The following is a 20,059-nucleotide window of genomic DNA, read 5'->3' on the forward strand; positions in this document are numbered from 1 at the left end:
TAATCTTCCTGGACTGTTTTTTCCCGGTTCATGACAGTTAGGGTATGTCAAAAAACTCCCATCTCATGTTCTCCGACAAAACTTCAAAATCGACAAAACTTCAAAATTTTGAAATGATTTTTGAAGTTGAGGAAGAAAATACGATTGGAGTTTTTCGACATACCCTAACTGTCTTGAGCCAGAATACACAGAGTTCAGGGAGAGTAAGGCAAGACAAGCGTTTGTCATTAAAAAGTATTTAAATTGTATTTTTTTTAATGAAAATAACTGATAGTTTCGCTAGATAAGACCCTTCTTCCTCGACTGGGATTGTTTACAACCGCATTTGGGATTGTCCGAAGCCGCATTTAAACTGCATTCTGAAAGTTCAAAATCGGGGCACCATATCAGTCTATAATAACAGAGAAAAATGCTGCAATGTTTTCCTTAAAAAACATAATTTCTTTACAACTAAAGAAAGAAAGACATGAACATCTTGGATGACAAGGGGGTGAGTATATTTTATGTGAATCTTTGTTTTGGAAGTGGACTTCTTTCATTCTAAATGAAATGAAATGACTGTGTAGGACATCCATTTAAAAATAATAATCTTGAGGAAAATGTAGCCTAAATGATCTGATTTAGACATCGGAATCTAAGTCTGTGTAAAGGCAATTCAGAGAATTGTTTCTAAACACATTCTAAATGTTAGAAATGTATTGCTGAAAACATTACAAAGACTGTGAACTATAGTACTGAATTTTTGAGATACACCGTAAACAGTTTTTTAAAAATATTTTTGTGGTTTTTTGGAGCGGGCCTAAAGTCATGTCTCGATGATGCACTGGAGGGACTGAGCATGACCCCTCCCCTAACATTATAATAACTAGAGTGCATTAGTTACTGTCATTAGTTACCACAACCTACAGTTTGCTAGCTAGCTATGCCTTCGTCACGTAAATGCATATTACCTGGTTGCGATAATTTACAAAACAGCTCGGTCTTCCATTCAGTTTGTAGCGATATTTAACAGTTGAAAGAGGTGGGAACTTTCCTATGAGTGGTCGTGGTGTCAGCGCAGAGAGTGGACACACCCCCAGCATTTCAGAGCAGACAATAGTGCTTATTTTGATTTATTTGGCGGTTTTATCATTCAAATTTGGCTGGGTAGTCAATAACTATTTTTCTGTGGTGTGACAAACTCAGAGCACATATTTAATATTGTTTTACACAGACTTTAAATGGTTATGAAACATTATCAAAAAAAAAAAAAACTATGGTTCAGTAAGAAATTGAATGATTGTGCTATAGTTGTTGACTAATGAACTGTCAAAGATTTGTCGTACACTGCGCTAATAACAAAAATATGTTGACCATGCCTGTGTGCTATACTTGAAGTAGCATTCATCTTGGTGTCAGGTTCAAAGAACTATTACGACCTCTAAATCAAAGCTTTAGATGCCCTCTTCATTCTCATTTTTTCCCTTTGAAAGTGTGGCAAAGCATCAGAATGCAAGACGGTTAGGCAAGAAATAACTAAGAACTAAGAATAAATAAAAACATTGATAAAAAAAGTTGATTTAGCATTACTGAACACTTCTTTCTGTAAAATCCTACTCCTAAATATACTTACATTATAATACCTATACTTATATTATACTACCTTAGTGTATAATATTTCAAACATACATTAGAATAATTTTTGTATTTATTTATTTTTGTCATATTCTGACATTTTGGCAAAAGAATTTGCAGGACCTGATTGCCATAATTTACTTATTTTCTATCATTTATTTTCTATTTTCCATAAAGATTAAATAAATTCAATAAAATAAATCTAGAATCAATCAAGAAAACACTTTTACATCTATACACTTTATACAAACATTTGCATGGTACTCAGGCAAGCATCTTCATCAGAGGTACTGATCCTGGAATGGAAATGGCGGGAGACATTTGGACTTGCCGTCAGCTATGGTGATGCAGGCTAAGTTGGGCAGACAAGGGCATGTATGATGGAGTCTCTTGCCAAAGAATGGCACCTAAGTAGAAATGACAAATTAAAAACATCGAAAGACAGGGAAAAAAATCATAATGGTAAAGGTGAGAAGGAAAGTGAGGAAATGAACCTTGTGGCTCATTGGATGGCAGTCTTCTCCCTCCTGACCCATTGGGATGCACATTCGCAGGCTCCGGATCCACAGGCTGACTGCACAACACATACCACCTCCACACTGGGAGTCCTTCTCACATGCCTGAACACACACATACACACATAGGTCTTAGGGCTCTTTCTCATTATAAATACATCAACACGTCCACTTTCGACTCGAGTGAGAAAACATATCAGTGATGAAATGTTCAGCGTGTCCACCTCGTGCAATGAAATAGCTAAGTGTTTTGAGTAGGAGCCCAAAAGTGGCATTGGATTTTCTCTTGTGGATCCAGGCTACTGATTTGCCCTGACAGACTGTGTAGGATGATGGTCTCAGTGTGTTTGAAAAAGCCATGCCTCCATCTCCATTAGGCCTGGGGTGTTCTGACAGTGCTCTCACATATTTTGGGAGTGCTGTGGGCTTTACTGTCCTGACAGGTGTGGAGGAAATGCATCTGAGCATCCCAACACATTCATGTCAAACAGCACGGCATCTCTGCTGACCATAAGAAATGCTCGGAGAGTTTTAACATTACAGTGTTAAAGAACAAGTTCATGCATGCTTGAATCCTTGTGATATTGCATTTGTGACCCTGGGCCACAAAACCAATCATAAGGGTCAACTGAGACTTATCTAAATAACGAATAAGCTGAATAAATAAGCTTTCCATTGATAGGACAGTATTTGGCCAAAATACAACTATTTGAAAATCTGAAATCTGAGGGTGCAAAAAAAATCAAAATATTGAGAAAATCGCCTTTAAAGTTGTCCAAAATTAAGTTCTTAACAATGCATATTACTAATCAAAAATTACATTTTGATATATTTATGGTAGGAAATTTATGAAATATCTTCATGGAACATATCCTAATGATTTTGGCATAAAAGAAAAATGGATACATTTTGACCCATACAATGTATTTTTGGCTACTGCAACAAATATACCCATGCTGGTTTTGTAGTAAAGGGTCACATTTACCATTTTATTACATTACATTATTTGTGTATGCTAAAATCTGTAGACATGTCATGTTAACAGTGAAACACAGTGCTTTGATTTGTTTTGTTGAATAATTCAGAACAAACTGTGTGCCCAATACTGTGCATCAGCTAAACCCTTAATGGCAATCTATTAGTAAAAGAGATGGAAAATCTGTTAAAATTAAAATGGAAAATCTGCCATCACTTATTCACCTCATGTCGATCCTAACCTGCATGGCTTTTTTTCCTCCGTGGAACACAGAAGATATTTTAAATTTGGACAAAAAATACAATGGAAATCTATGGAACCAAAACTACTTGTCTATCAAAATATCTTCTTTTGTGCTCTGCAGATAAAATAAATGTATACAGGTTTGGAATGACATGACGGTAAGGAAATGTAAGAGAATCTTCAATTTTCGGGTGGACTGTCCCTGACTGGTGGACTTGCCAACAGATTTTGGCTAAATTTATATTAAGAAAGGTTTACTGAAAGCAGTCAAGACATTAAAAAAGATTGTTTTGTGCCTCATCTGCAATGCATCCATTTTGGGTTTTTTTTGTTTCCCTATTTATGAATTATGACCAGGAAATCCTCTTTTTACAAACATGTTAAAATGTTTGTTAAAGTTGACAGGCTTAAATATTGTCATAGATAAAAAAGAACAAGTAATTTAAATTAAAATAACACATTTTGCCTCAGTCTGTATTGTTCCTGAACCAGTTGCAAATCAAAAGCAAACAAATCAATATAAAATAAATGAATTATACATAATATGTATATTTAGATGCATCTCTCTCTCTCTCTCTCTCTCTCTCTCTCTCTATATATATATATATAATAATGCAGAAAATAAATATACTGTAATTTGTTCTACATAAGGTGAAAAAAATGGGTCAAGAGAAAAACTTACACAAATTGCACTTATAGATAATGCATTAAATAATTGAAAAGAAATATCACAAATGAAATTTCAGTCATTCAAGCATCAATAATAGCAATAATTAATTAATAAACTGATAAATCAATAAATTTGTGTCCGCAATCCACTTGACCAGACGGGCTCTTGAAGTTATAAGGGTCACTCACCCCAGTGATGACTGCAGTCGAACCACAAGACACCAGCACCAGGCAGAGAAAGAACAAAATATTGGATGTCATGGTCTTCAAACACTGGTGTCACAGGTTTCTCTCCCCTGAAAAGGGGGGTCAAAAAACTTCAAACTGCCTTCTGCTCAGACACAACAAAAAAAGACTGTAAAGTTTAGTTTTTCTTCGAATGCCAATGTCCCACAGGTGCAAAGGTGTTGTCACGTATTGTGAGTATATATATATTAACTGTACACTCCAAAACGTGAAGAGAGACAGCTTCTCAGTTGTTCTGATGAGGGATGGATGGTTTATAAGCACTGTCCTTCATTCAGAGTTATCAGTGAGTCACGTCTTCATACGTGAAAGAGATGGAATGCGAAAGAGAGGAACAAAGAAATCCAAGGTAATACGGATGAACTCCCACCCGGCACATTACACTCCTCACATCCCAATTACAATATTCTCTTATACCTAATAATATATTTTCCATTGTCCTGACCTGTCTGTTGCCATTTAAATGCATTTATAACAACAATACGCAATTTGAAACAGAAATAAAAAACATTTACTTAGAAAGTCCTTGTGCATGTAATTTTTGTAAATTATTGTTACTTTAAAATATAATAATCTGACCTGTAAAACCTACAATATTTCCCAAGGCTACCAAACCCAAATTTCAGTTCACCACTCTGACGTGACGTGTGGCACACAAAAGCTTTTTTTACCCTCTACTCCTGGGGTCTTTTTCAGTTATTTTTCTTCAATATTTGCTCTAATGAATGGCTGAATTGGCAATGAAAAATGGTGAGGAAAAAACTGATGATGGGAAGCTATGAATGGTGTTGGTTCACCAGGCCAGGGATGGCAACGTCAGATGCAAATGTCCTTGAGCATAAACAACGCTGGTTCAAGGTAGGGAAGTTACTGAAAAGATCCTTTACGCACAGCGAGGAATTTGAAAGAGCTGCCTGTCAAAACTGTGATCACAGGAATTTACAAAGCATCCAAAAAATAAACTATAGCTTTTCTTCAGCAGAATTTGAGTATGAAACTGTTGGGGTGCTGCTACCGACAGATAAAAATACTAATTTTTACTCTTAGAATGCTCCACCTTGCTTTGTTTTAGGCATTCAAGTGTTAAAAAAGTACTGAACTATTTTTTATTTGACAACCAGAAAGTGTCCAAATACCTAATTGTTTTACTTGACAACTGTGCTTATGTCAGCTTTCTTTAAAGTTGGCATGAAATGAAGTTTTTATATGCGTCTCACTGTAAATCGTACAGTCAACTGCAAGCTTGCATTCAGCTCTGCCTCCATTCAATCAACAACCAGTGGCTTGAACAAAGACCTCATCCTACTTTCTTTCCGTTTCACTCAGATGAAAAAAATTCCCACACTTCTGTCAAATTGTGACTTTTAATGTCATTAGAGGTTCAAGTGCGTAGCACTGAAACCCAATCGTAATTGTTAGAATGGTCACAGATCAGCAGTCTCCACGTAAAACTGATCGTGCAGACCAAACCATAAGTCGTAGAGACTTGACACTTGGAGGGCTGGTAGTACTTACACCGTGACATGACCCAGGCTCACCCCATTTGGCCTGACGGGGGCGCTACAGCGATCAACAGTACGTAATCACTCATAACTCCTAAACCGTCAGTCGCAGGCTCAGACTTGTGAAATTTTCGGGCATTTTGCATTTTTCGAAAAACCTACTTTTGCAAACTTGTCCTAGGTTTTCTGCCCGATTGGAACCAAACCAGTGCAGAAAACATCTCTGGAAAGTGAATATCAATAATTATCAACAAAAAGTTGAACTTTTGACTCACCATCGCAAAGGATGCCAAAATGTTAGAAAGGGGCAGGGCCACTTTTAGTGAAATGCCTATAACTCCTGAACGGAATGAGATATGTCCACCAAACTCATAACACTTACGTAACCGCTCAATCTGAGGTCCAGGAACTTGTCCACTGGATGGTGCTAGGAAAACCCAAAACAAAACCTGCTGAGCACATGATTCTAAACTAGCATGCAAAGTTTTATGGAGCTCAGACCACAGCTGTTGCTATTAACAGTCATAAATGTTACATAATATTTCTATGGTAAATTACCTGAATTTGTCAAAAATGCATTTTTAAATCATTGATTTAGGTGGTTAGAGGCTTGCTAAATAATATCTTTTGTCTTAAGGCATTAATGTCTTAATGCCTTTAAGCACTTAAACCCTGGTAATCGCTGCTTGCAGCTATATTTTGTTTTTAAATTTCGTTATCTAATGGAAAATCATTATGGGTCCATAATGCATAGTTATGCTCAACTATGGGCACTTTTGGCTATGTGGAGTTTCATAAAACACACTTTTCAGAAACATTTTCAGAAAATCATGAGAATTCTCACCACTGTGTTCTTTTAAACCACTTCTCAAATTATGGGTGTGATGGAAATGAGTGTTAGAAACAACATTTAAATAATTTAATAATTTAGCTATCTGTCAAGTCTATAGTTAGTATTTTATGAATGTTAAATATGCACAGTTAAATAATATTTTCACACTTTCTGCATAATTTGTCAAAATTACAGCTTGATTGCAAATGATGCACCATAATATTTTGTTGTCTCGTATTTCATCAAGCTCTACACTAACACTGCTGTCTTCTTGGTAAACAAGTGAATAAATAAATAAATAAATAAATAAATTATGTTAACACAATAAATATGGTTTATTTCACTCTTTGTTTATATTATCATAGATTTAACTGTTATAATTCATATTTTATGATGTTTTTAATATTTAAAGACAAAGTCTGGATGTGGGTCATGGATAAAAACTAGCAAAAATAATACGTCTGATAAATGTTTTTAATGTGACCTTCATGTAACAAAAAGAATGAAATCTTTTTTTAATAATAAACAAATGCGGCTCCTGCATCAGCAGCATCAAACGCATGCGTCATAGTACTCTCCTCAACGCACAGCGAAGGCTGACACGAAAAAGTAGTAAATGTTGAATAAAATTGTTGTTTTTTTTGTTTTCTTTGCTCACAAAAAGTATTCTCATAGCTTCATAACATTACGGTTGACCCACTGATGTCACATGGACTATTTTAACTGTCTTTACTACCTTTCTGGGCCTTGAATGTGGTAGTTGTGTTGCTGTCTATGCAGGGTCAGAAAGATCTCGGATTTCATCAAAAATATCTTAATTTGTGTTGTGAAGATGAACGAAGGTCTTACAGGTTTGGCAGACATGACATGAGGGTGAATAATTAATACCAGAATTTTCATTTTTCGGTGAACCATCTTTTTAAGTGCCTAAATACACTTTGAGGCCGCTGTGTGTGATTTGTGTTACTGGACCGCTTCATTTCATTATGGAGTTTTGCCAATTATGTGTCCACCCATTTGTTTGTACATCGATCTGCCTAAAGAGTAAAACAAACACAAAATGTTTACTTCACAACTGACTTGCCAATGGCCATTGACCCTTAACATTTGGACTGGCACGTAATGAGAGCAGCAGTTTGTTCTACAGCACAATGGCATTTGTACATGTGCAAGCACATGCTTCTACTTCTTTGTGGTGTGCACAATTTCGTTCACAGATTATTCGTAAAAAAAGTCAATTTAAACACACCTCAGCTCTGCTTTAATAATAGTGGACTTCGTTGCCAGCACAGTTATGTAGTTTCAGCCTCATAAAGGACTTATTAATATCCCATTAGTGCCTCTCTCTCTTTCTGTTTCTCTCTGTGTGCCAGGAGTTTGGCCTTCTTCCCCAACGCTGTTTCTCTTCTGCATCATCTCTGAGTTATTAGCGCCAATATTTTTGGACTTCAGACCAAGAGTAATGTGTATGGTTAAAGAGGACCATATAAGCAGAGGTCCAGAACTGCAGTCTTGCATCGTAAAATTCGGCTATACGTGTTTATCTAAGCCTTCTCTGTAGTATCATGGTTTGTTAACAAGACCCCCATAATCTAGTGCCATAATCCTTTATTATGCTTGAGTAAACGGAGCAGATGGTTTAGAGACGGGATTTAAGCAAACTGCAGTGGAGATGATTACATAGCAGCTCTTTTGTAGCCTATGAAGGACTTACAAAGAATTAGTGGGGAGCATAAATGTTTAATGCTAAACAGAAATCTAACGTAAAACAGATTTGCTAAGGTCTGTAATGAGAAAGAGGATGAGAGGAGAGAGTTCATCTGACTCATCCATTTTGGAAGAGGATATTTGATGAGTAACCTTAAGTTCAGATTTATTGATCATTCATTTATTGTTGTAATAATGAGACAGGTGAGTTCTGTTCCAAAAAGCTAGTGGCCTGGCAACAACAATATAGGGATGGATGGAAGAGTATACAGATGGATAAATAGGATGGATAGAACAAAAGAAAAATATACAGATGGATGAATGGCTAAAACGACTGAACAATATACAGTATGGATGGATGACCCGAATGACAGGACAAAATATGGATGGATGGATGGATGGATGGATGGATAAACAATATACGGATGATGGATGGATAGATGGATGGAATGATATATGGATGGCTGAATGGACAATATATGGATGGACGAATGGCTAGAACAATTGAACAATATACAGTATGGATGGATAACCAGAATGATAGGACAAAATACAGACGGATAGATGACTAGAATGATAGGACAAAATATGGATGGATGGATTGATGGATGAACAATATACAGATGGATGGAAGGATAGATGGATGGAAGGATATACAGATGGCTGGATGGACATTATACGGATGGATGGATGGATGGAAGGATAGCTGGATAGAACGATATTCAGATGGATGGATGGTTGGACAATATACGGATGGATGAATGGATGGATAATATATAGATGGACGGATTGATGGATGGATAATATACAGCTGGACGGATGGATGGATGGATGGATGGAAGGATAGATGGATAGAACGATATATGGATGGATGGATGGTTGGACAATATAGGGATGGATGAATGGATAGATAATATACAGATGGATGGACTGTTGGATGGATAATATACAGATGGACAGATAGACAGATGGATGGAAGGATAGATGGATAGAACGATTTACGGATGGATGGATGGATGGATGGATGATAGAACTATAGGACAATATGGATGGATGGATGTAACAAAGGAACAATAGGACAATATATGGATAATATATGGATGATGGGACAATATATTGATGGATGGATGGATGGATGGATGGACAGAATAACGGAACAATATACAGATAGATGGCTAGAATGATAGGAAAATATATAGATGGGTTGATGGATTGAATGATGGATGAAGAGAATGATAGGACAACATATGGATGGTGGATGAATGGGTGGATGAAGAGAATGATAGGACAACATATGGATGGATTGATGGATGGATGCTGGATGAATGGATCAATGGAAGGATAGATGATTAGAAGGATAGGACAATATATGGATGGATGGATGGATGGATGGATGGATGAGAGAATGATAGGACAATATTTTCAGATGGATGGATGGATGGAACAACAGAACAATATACAGATGATGATGGATGGATGGATGAATGTATGGATAGATAGAATAATAGGACGATATATGGATGGAGATGGATGGAACAAAGGAACAATATACTGATAGATGGATGGATAGAATGATAGGACAATATATGGATGAATAGATGGATGAATGGACAGATAGATAGATAGATAGAATGATAGGACAATATACGGATGGACTGATGATGGATAGATGGATGGTTGGTTGGATGAATGGATGGATGGAAGGATAGATAGATTGAATATACAGATGGATGGATGGAACAACAGAACAATATACAGATGGATGGATGATGGATGATAGAATGATAGGACAATATATGATAGAAGGATAATAGATATAACGATAAAAACATACAGATGGATGAATGGATAGACAGAACAATATATGAATAAATGGATGGCTAGAATGTTAGAACAATATATAATGGATGGATAGATATAACGACAAAACAACATACAGATGGATGGATGGAACAATATAACAACATACGGATAGATGGACGAATGGATGTAAACAAACATTTTGCCATTCATTTAGGATGCATGTGTTTTCTTTCTTACTACATTCAGCTGATGTAAATCAAGAACACCAAGTGACTCAAGAACACAGATTTATTAAATATTTAAAATATTTTGTTTTTCTAAAACTAAAATAGAACCTCCAGTGAAGTCAGTAACCTTATCCTACCTTATGTTCTCTGAAAGAAACATCTTCGTCTGGATGCATTTGGATATTATGCCATCACGTTCTGGTTTGCTACCCACGGCAGGTGTCAAACTGAGGGTGGAAAAAAACACACACATACAGAGCATATCAATTATTTCTTGCTGTGTTCCCCATGCTATCAGAATAGTTTTGTGTGGGTGTGCAGCAGTTTGGATGATGCAGAGAAAGTGTAGAAGTGTCTTTTGGTGTCATAACGGATTACCAAGTGCCCCATTGCATTGTAAAACCTCATGAATACAGAAATGGTTGATACAATGAAGACCAGCAGGATGTGTTTACATCCAACACCAATTATTCCACCCACTCCTTGGTGTTTTAAAAGTGGATGGCAGACTTTGTCCTCTGATGTCCTTGTATTGTTTTTAATGCCTAAAAGTTTTCTGCATTGCAAATCTTATTAAAATGAGAAAAAAAAAAAAAAATTCCCCTGCTCATTCTTTTTTAAAATGTAAGCTTACACGTGTTGATGGATTGTTTAAGTGTTTGTGAGTGTAGAAGGTTTATGGCTAAAATGCTCTGAACTGAATGGTATTTAGGGCATCAGCCAACGAAAATATTTCATCTTCAGCTTCTTTCAAATAGCACAGCCACATGCTCTCTGGCTTCTGTTCGTATCAAGTTCTACGTTTGGGTCACAGCATCATATTTTGTACAGTTTCTTCTTTCTATAAATGGTTCTGAGGTTCAGTAATTTACTTGTCTTGTAATTCAGTTAAAGTTCCAATAACCTAAATGAATGTTCGACTTTAATTAAATTTTAGCTTGCCTCTGAGACTCTGCTCATTTTAGAATGTTTCATCGCCCATTTATTTTAGAGTGTCATTGATTGTTTTTGCTTTGTTTGGACTGCAACTTCAATCTACTTGATTAATTTGGGCTCGATGTTTCAATCAGGCCATAATCAATGAACTGGATTTTGCCACAGCTGTGGGACTGGGACCGTGCTTTGGCAGAAGACATTAGAGCAATTAGTATTGGTCTGATTAAAACCATTGTAAAATGCTATTGATATTCTAACCAATTTTTGATTCACACACAAAACTAGTTTTTGTATTTAAATTGCAAGCATTTTATTTTGTCATTTTCATTTGGTCGTTTGCATCTAGGTCAAATATACTGCTACAATGCAAAAACAACAAACAACTATTAATTGAGAGCCTATGACATTTTCTTTCTTTTTAAATTGATGACATACTGCGGGGCTATTTAAAGGAGTCCTATTATGGTCTTTTTCAAAGTCTTGTGGTGTACTAGAGCATGCCCTCTTGCTTGGTGGTTCGAAAAATGCATTATTTTTCACATAATTTACATTATTACAATACCTTTCTCCCAGCCTGGCACAAATAGCTCGATTAGTTCCGGGTTTAATGAAGGCCCACCTTCCGAAAAAAGGAAATGTGTTATGACTGGTTAACTATCCCAGTGCGTTGCGACTGGCGAACAGCTTAAATGGTGTTTCAGTACTGCCACGCTCCTTGTCAAAGCAGTTAGCGCAAGCTAGATTAATAGTAAATCTTACGTTTTAAATATGGATATTTTTCTTACAAAAATGCATTGATTCGCTACAGGAGATCCCCGGGAGTCGTGTGAGAGACTTTTTATTATGGATGGATGCACTTTATTAGACTTTATTAGACTCCGATTGCATTCGTCTGAAAGAAGGAAGTCATATACACCTAGGATGCATGGAGGGTGAGTAAATAATATGCTACAGTAGTGTTGAGTTCCATCCTCAGCCTGCGAGATCGCCGATACATGATATTATCGTGCTAACTTATTTAATTATTTTCTATACTTTGCTCCAGCCTAAGACTAAAAGCTGCCTAACATTATCAAAAAACATCATCACTGATCAGCCTAGCCTATTCTAGTGCAAGTTTATGCATTTTAAAAAACAATTGCGTTATAAGTTAGGCTATTCCTCCACTTCGTCCCTACACAACCCCCAACAATTTGAATTTCTGTAGGCGGGATAATTTAATGATATTCTAATGGACCGCACTGTGACATCATTGCATGCAGAAAACAAACGCTGTAGTCCAAAGGAGCTGTTTGTTGTAGTTCTTTTTTTTTTTTTTTTTTTTAAAAGAAAGAAATATCTCCCTTTGGAGTGGACTTTGAGATTTGTAACTTTGTAGATCTTTTTTATGCCCAAAGATACACACCACACACTGACTAAACTTCAAAAAGTGAAAAAGCATAATAGCACCCCTTTATGTGAACTGCACAGAACAGATCAGAACAGATTTAAGCAATTTAGCATTGCATCACTTGCTTTCAAATCGATCCTCTGTCTCGTCTAAATCAAAGAGAGAAATATGCAGATATATAAACAGTTTTTCAGATTTTGAAGTGAGAGGATAACAGGGAATGGACTTTTTCACTGGAGGAAGTGTTATTATGGATTACGAACTTGTAGTTTGTCCAGAAGTGATTGTTAAAATGCTAAAAAGCTGTAAGTATGGATTTTTTCACTTTACAAGATGTAAACTGATCGACTGGAGTTGTATGTATTACTGTTGTTTTTATTAGCTTTTTATTGAACTGACAGCACCCTTATAGAGAATTCAAGTGATGCAATGTAACGCTTCTGTCTCATCTTTAAACCTTGCAAACATTCTCGTAAAGCAAACTTCTTTGTATAAGTTGGCAACAAACAATGTCAGCAAGTTTTGTTCTCGAGAGAAATTAAAAGAAGGGTTGAAGAAGACCCAGTGGACACTGAGAGAAATTAGCATCTCATTACTCAATGATAGTATACAATAACAACTTTTTGTGTGCATTTATGCTACTGTGCATTCCAGAGCAGATATTTCATTGTAATTTAACTCTTTAACAATTTACCCCCAAAAACATAAGATACTCATTTGGTTGTATGTTGTATATCCTTTATGAGACTGATGATAAACATGATTTTCAGGTTGGGCAGTGGTTTAGATTATACCTTGTGTTGAAGCATGTGCCGCAGTCCTGAACAGGCTGTAAATATGAAGGACCATGGAAATAACGTTTGGTTCTACAAGGTAGCAGTTCATGTCCTCCTGGCTGGGATCCTGACAGCCTTGGCTCCTGCTGCCATAACAAAGGAACAATATGTACAAGACATCATGAAGGTCTCTAAAACAGCTGCAACATCAGAGTTTTAGCAAGCGGTAAGGTACGCCACGCACCCAATCTCTAATACCACACGTTCATCTTGAACTGAAAGAGGCGATTATCATTAATCACTGTCAAAAAAGGAAAAAGAGAGGCTGAAGTTAGTCGAGTGCACTTCGATAGAATCCTTGACGTAGATCTGTATCTTAATAAGTAAAATGCATACTTTTCTTACCCAAAAAAGAGATTGTGTTTTCAGGTCAAATGTGATGCTCTTGAGGTTATAAGGTCGTGAAAATGAAAGCAACAATGTGAGGCTGGCCTTTCAGAATTTAAAAAGTCCTTAAACAAACATGCAAATCTCTTGAACAGAAAAAAATATTTGCCCTTGAGATGTTTCATGTTTATCCTTTTGCTGCCAAGACATTCAATACGATGCTAATGTCTTCAACACCCCCACAAGGCCAGGAATCCATCAATTTTGATAAACAGAAAGACCTTGACTGCGCTGAAGCATCTGTCCCCAAAAAATGACTGCAAAGTTATCTGCAAATCAGAGGCTCGCTGAATTTAAAGAGCTACCAAAAATTCTATTGGTTTTGAAAGAATTCACGATGACCAACAGCTATGTCATAAATAATAAACAATGTGACAAACTCAGGCAGAGTTTCAAAATGTACTATTTACCATTTGTCCTTTCGTCCATGGAAAGGTGTGCAATACAGATTAACATGGAAGCCCGTTTTCACCACTGAATAAATAATAAAAAAGGTAATTGCAAATTTATATCTCACAATTCTGACAATTTTCCTCACAATTGCGAATTTACATCTTTTTTCTCAGAATTCCGACTTTATTTCTCAGAATTAAGACTTTAAATCTCACAATTCTGACTTTATAACATGCAATATAAACAATTCTGACTTTTTTCTCAGAATTGCATGATATAAACATGATATAATGATATTGCGAGAAATAAAGTCAGAATTGCAAAATAAGAACTTTTTTTCAGTTGTGAGTTTGTTTCTCACAATTGCTAATTTATATCTCACAATTCTCACTTTTTTCTTGCAACTCTGCATTAAAGTCCCATTTTGAGGGGAAAAACAATTCTGACTTAGTAACTCGCAATTGCGTGAAAGTCAGAATTGTGAGTTTATATCTTGTAATTCTGACTTGATAACTCGCAATTGCGAGTCTATATCATGCAATTCAGAGAAAAAAGTCAGAATTGTGAGATAAAAAGTTGCAATGACCTTTTTTTTATTTAGTGGTGAAAACGGCCGTCCATAGATTAAAGATTAGGGCTGGTAACTAAAATATTATAGGTTCAAAAAATCTTAAATGACTAGTTACTAGTTTCCCAAAATGAAATTTCTCTCATCATTTACTCTCATGCTGGTCTAAACCCTTTTGCATTTCTCATTTTCTCTGTAAAACAGAAATAACATTATCATAAAAGCTGTTTAATATGGGTTGTATGCTATATTCTAGGTCCTCCGAAGCTGTATTAAAGCTTTTTGAAACAAAAAGTAATTGTTCACTGAAAATCTTCGCAGCCATGGTAGTTTTTTAAATCTTTTTCAGTTGCTTACTGGCCCAAAAAAGCCTATATAAGACTCTTTTTTTTATGCTGCTCTCTATATAGTTTAGGTTGCTCTTTTATATAAATCTATAACATTTTTAAAGCCAATTTTATTAACAGCTTTACAATTTTGTCTTGTAAGTTTATCCACTCGCACTATGAAAGGATCAAAACATATTGACTCCCACGGTCCCCTAGGATGAACGTTTTCTATCCTTTAACCTCCTGTAAACAGAACCCTGGCTTTGAAACATGTATTTATACATACACTGCTGTCATGGGCCAAGAGTGTGCTGGCATGATGGTAAACTGGGCTGACAAGGAGGGCCAGCAGGACCCGCGGCAGTCACATGGTGGTGATCATGTGACAGCCTGAGCCAGAGAGGAGTCACTAATGATTACATTTTCTGCTGTGCCTGCACCTTCACACTAACCAGCTCCTGCTGAATCCCGGATGTATTTATAATGTTCAGGTATAATGTAACTTTATGGTAGATTCACATGATGCATTGCAAATGTGCCTAGAGAGCAGAGATATAATGGAATATTAATGGATTGGAACATGCTTTACAGCGTCCTGCACAGTATATATACTGTATGCTGTATGCTATTTTTTTAAAATCGCAAATCAGTATTGTATGAAGAACATTTCTAACAGTAGTAGGATCTAAGCTTCATGTTGTCACATCACATGTTCATTTGTCATCTTGTGAATTTTTTAAATCTTATTTAATACTTTTTATTCACCAAGTATCCATTAAATTAAAGGAGAAGTCCACTTCCAAAACAAAGATTCACATATAATGTACTCACCCCCTTGGCATCCAAGATGTTCATTTCTTTTTTTTTTTTCAGTCGTAAGGAAATTATGCTTTTTGAGGAAAACATTTCAGCATTTTTCTCTATATAATGGACTCATGGTGCCCCAATTTTCAACTTCCAAAATGCAGTTTAAATGCGGCTTCAGACGATCCCAAATGTGGTTGTAAACGATCCCAGCCAAGAAAGAAGGGTCTTATCTAGCGAAACGATCGGTTATTTTCATAAAAATAATACATACCATGTATATACTTTTTAATGTCGAATGCTCGTCTTGTCTTACTCTGCCTGGACTGTTTTTTTTCCTGTTCATGACAGTTAGGGTATGTCGAAAAACTCCCATCTCATGTCCTCCCTCAACTTCAAAATCATCCTATATCGCTGTTTTATCTTTTTTGTTAAGGGTGTCTGATCTTCTTTGCATGTTCACTTTGCAAAGACTGGGTCGGAACTTCTGCAGCGATGCTGGATGATTTTGAAATGATTTTTAAAGTTGAGAAAATATGATCTGAGTTTTTCAACATACCCTAACTGTCTTGAGCCAGAATACACAGAGTTCAAGGAGAGCAAGGCAAGACGAGCGTTTGAGAATAACAAGTATATAAATTGTATTATTTTTATGAAAATGATCGACTGTTTCGTAAGATGAGACCCTTCTTCTTCGGCTGGGATTGTTTACAACCGCATTTGGGATTGTTTGAAGTCGCATTTAAACTACATTTTGGAAGTTCAAAATCAGGGCACCATATCAGTCCATTATATGGGGAAAAATGCACAAATATTTTCCTCAAAAAACATTTTTTCTTAACAGCTGAAGAAAGAAAGACATAAACATCTTGGATGACAAGGGGGTGAGGACATTATCTGTGAATCTTTGTTTTGGAAGTGGACTTTAATCAAATAAGTTTAAATGGCAATTTTTTATTTATCACTGTTTTCACAAAAATATTAAGGAGCACAAGTGTTTTCAACATTAATAATAACAATAATAAATGTTTTTTGAGCACCAAATCAGCATATTAGAATGATTTCTGAAGGATCATGTAAAACTGAAGACTGGAGTAATGAATGCTAAACTTAACTATTTCAGAAATCATGTTTTTTCATTGTGCATTCCAATTAATCTCAATCAAAATGCAGTTGGGTTATATTGATATACACTAAAAATAACTAAGAAATACAGCTAACTAACACAATAAAACACAAGAAAAACATGATAACAATAAAAAAACATGATTTTTGAGAATTTAAAAAAACAGAGTTATCTGTTTTTGCACAATTTTTTTAATATACTATTAATCATTGGTAATTCATATTTGTTCATAATGCATTTATTTTAATGTATACATACTATTGTTAATTCTTACAACTGCTTAGTTAAAAACTTTTTTTAGCAATTATCATTATCAAGAATAAAAAAGCTGTGAAAGTAATGTAAATGTACAGAACCTTGTTATCAAATGTCTTAAATTTTGGCAGTACAATAAACACAGAGTCAAGAAAAAGCTTGTAGTTATTACTTCTGATATTGCATACTGCACATTTTGCGAGTGTATTATGCAATGTTCACCATACCCATAACTATGTCAGAAGACGCATGGCTTTAAAACAACGGCACTGTCCTGCTTTTATCACAACATCTGGTCACCCTAATGTGGGTAGTCTTGTGTTAACATCTCAAAACAAGATAATTTGCCATTTAGTCACAATAGAGTCTTTTTAATTTTAAGATCTGAGACTTACAGTAATGTTTGAAGAACTAACACAAATCTTTCATTACAATGATTTCAAATTTTATTTTCTTGATATAATCTCTTCATCATATGCCCAAAGAAAACACTGCACTGATAGTTTGAGGCCAGAAGAGAAAAAAAGGCATTACATCATGCTCAATGGTGAACACAATGAGGCTTAAAAGGGACAACAAATCTCTTTGCTATCGTTCACAATCCTTCCAATGGAAAGCTGCCATCAAATTCAACCGATTCATCCCTTTTCTCTCTTTCTCTCCTGCATTTCTCACTTTGATGTGCCTTCCCCTTCCTGTGTTGCCCTGTTTACCCCTGACACAAGCCCCCTTGGCAGATGCACAGCATACGGCAGTAATAAGGAGCTTCCCTCATTAAAGAGGTCAGCCGGAGGCATTATGACATTACTGTCCATCAAACATGCAAATATGCACATATACAGACGGATTCCCTTTGTGTGACACCGGTCAAGCCAGCCACATGAATGTTATTTCCTTGTACAATTTTTTTTATTTATCCTGGTTTTCACAAACATATTAAGGAGCACAAGTGTTTTCAACATTGATAATAACAGGACATTGATAACATTGATGACATTTCAACACTGATAATAACAGGACAATGAGGACATTGATGAGAATATGAGCATTTGCTTAAATCTCAGGAAACAAAAATCTAATAGTAGAGTTCAATAACTTGATCAATAATTCTGGGAACTCGTGCTAAAATGTCTGGGAAATTCTGCGAAACTGTGCATTCTCGAATATCAGGAATGCTCAATAATTATTGTTTGAACAGAACCACAGAAATATCAACCAAGAAAGGACTTCCAGGAATTCTGTCATAAATATTTGCCCTTTTTATATTCAGTCTTTTAAAAACATTCTACAAATGTTTTTGGCTTGAGATTTTTTCAGACTGACCCGACAAACTGCAACACATTCCAGCCTCCAATAATTGTTGGTTTTTGTTGAATCAGTGTATTAACTTTGTTTGTAGCAGCAGTGAGAAAAAGAATGTATTAATAATAAAATACTCGTCGTACGTAAATATTACGAGCCTGGAATCTGATAAAAGGCAGTCTGACCTTTTATGCTGTTTACTGGGTTAAACACATATATTATGCTTCGGGGGATCTGCATTCATTTGAATCTACTTCACCTACTTCATGCTTTTTATATCATTCCCACAGATAGTAAGAAAAATGAACCACAGGAAGCCCTAATTTGAGGCTAAATAAAGAGACTCAGCTATAATTTTACATATGCCATATTTCACAATGCCATTATTTATAACGACAATTACTTAACGCAGACGTAGTAATGTGAAAGAATAATGTATTCTGTGCTACATTATTAAATTACCTTAGTCTTTAGGGAAGGCCTCTGCTCTTTTCTCTAATTTAGAAAACGCTGCTGAAGCAGAAACCCTGATATTTACACATTATTTTTCTCGAGCTTGAAGGTAAAACTGCACTTCCTTTTTTTCTCCTTTTGAGTCAGGCAGAATGAAGCACTCTCTCTCACACACACTCCTGACAGCTGATGCAGAATAACACCATACTGAGGGAGAGAAAGAGTGAGAGAAAGCGTGAGGAAGAGAGAGAAGTTAACTCGGTGCAACGTGAGCTGAGATTTGTATGAATAAATCTTTGTTCTTTCATGACACATCCCGGGCTGCCAACCCAGAAACAGAGACAGTTTAGAAGAACTCATGGAACTGTCGCCGCATCCAAATGCAACTGTTTCAAGAGTAATCGCTTAACATTTGAAACCTTTCCATCTTACATCTTTGCTGTTAAAGGGATAGTTCACCCAAAACTGAAAATTCTGCCATCCTCTATTCACCCTCATTTCAATATAAAACCGCATGACTGACTTTCTTCCGTGGAACACAAGATATCTTGAGAAATCCCTCAAAGATTTTTGACCATGCAATGAAGTCAGTGGTCACTAAAATGGTTTGGTTACCAACATTCTTCAAAATATCTTCTTTTGTGTTCTGCAGTCATACAAGTTTGGAGCGACATTAAAATCGAGCCCGTGTATTTTAACTTTTGGGTAAGCTATCCCTATAAATTATTTACGCGAGTGACAATGTTTAACCTTCAGTTTATGAATGAGAGATCTTTACAAAATGGTTTAAGAAAATACTATTTCAGTCTACTTCAAAATTTAATTCTTTGTTATTATTTGTGAAATTCACTTTACAATTTCACTTAACAGCCTTTTAGCAAATAAGTGACATCACCTAATTAATATTCATGATAACCCCCAAACTTTTCAGATTGTTTTGGGTCGT

The 20,059-nt window shown here is 35.8% G+C and overlaps 1 protein-coding gene across 1 annotated transcript; it reads right to left on the reverse strand.

Annotated features, from left to right (window-relative positions):
* Nucleotides 1–1,729: 1,729 nt before the first annotated feature.
* Nucleotides 1,730–13,544, reverse strand: prok2 (prokineticin 2). Its single transcript, XM_051113203.1, has 5 exons — nucleotides 13,455–13,544; nucleotides 10,472–10,561; nucleotides 4,207–4,348; nucleotides 2,109–2,234; nucleotides 1,730–2,021 (listed from the first exon to the last, which is right to left on the reverse strand). The coding sequence occupies exons 3-5, from the start codon at nucleotides 4,276–4,278 to the stop codon at nucleotides 1,896–1,898; spliced, it is 324 nt and encodes a 107-aa protein (XP_050969160.1). The 5' UTR covers nucleotides 4,279–4,348; nucleotides 10,472–10,561; nucleotides 13,455–13,544; the 3' UTR covers nucleotides 1,730–1,895.
* Nucleotides 13,545–20,059: the final 6,515 nt, after the last annotated feature.

This window comes from Labeo rohita, chromosome 6, assembly GCF_022985175.1.
Source record: "Labeo rohita strain BAU-BD-2019 chromosome 6, IGBB_LRoh.1.0, whole genome shotgun sequence".
In the NCBI taxonomy this organism is placed as follows: domain Eukaryota; kingdom Metazoa; phylum Chordata; class Actinopteri; order Cypriniformes; family Cyprinidae; genus Labeo; species Labeo rohita.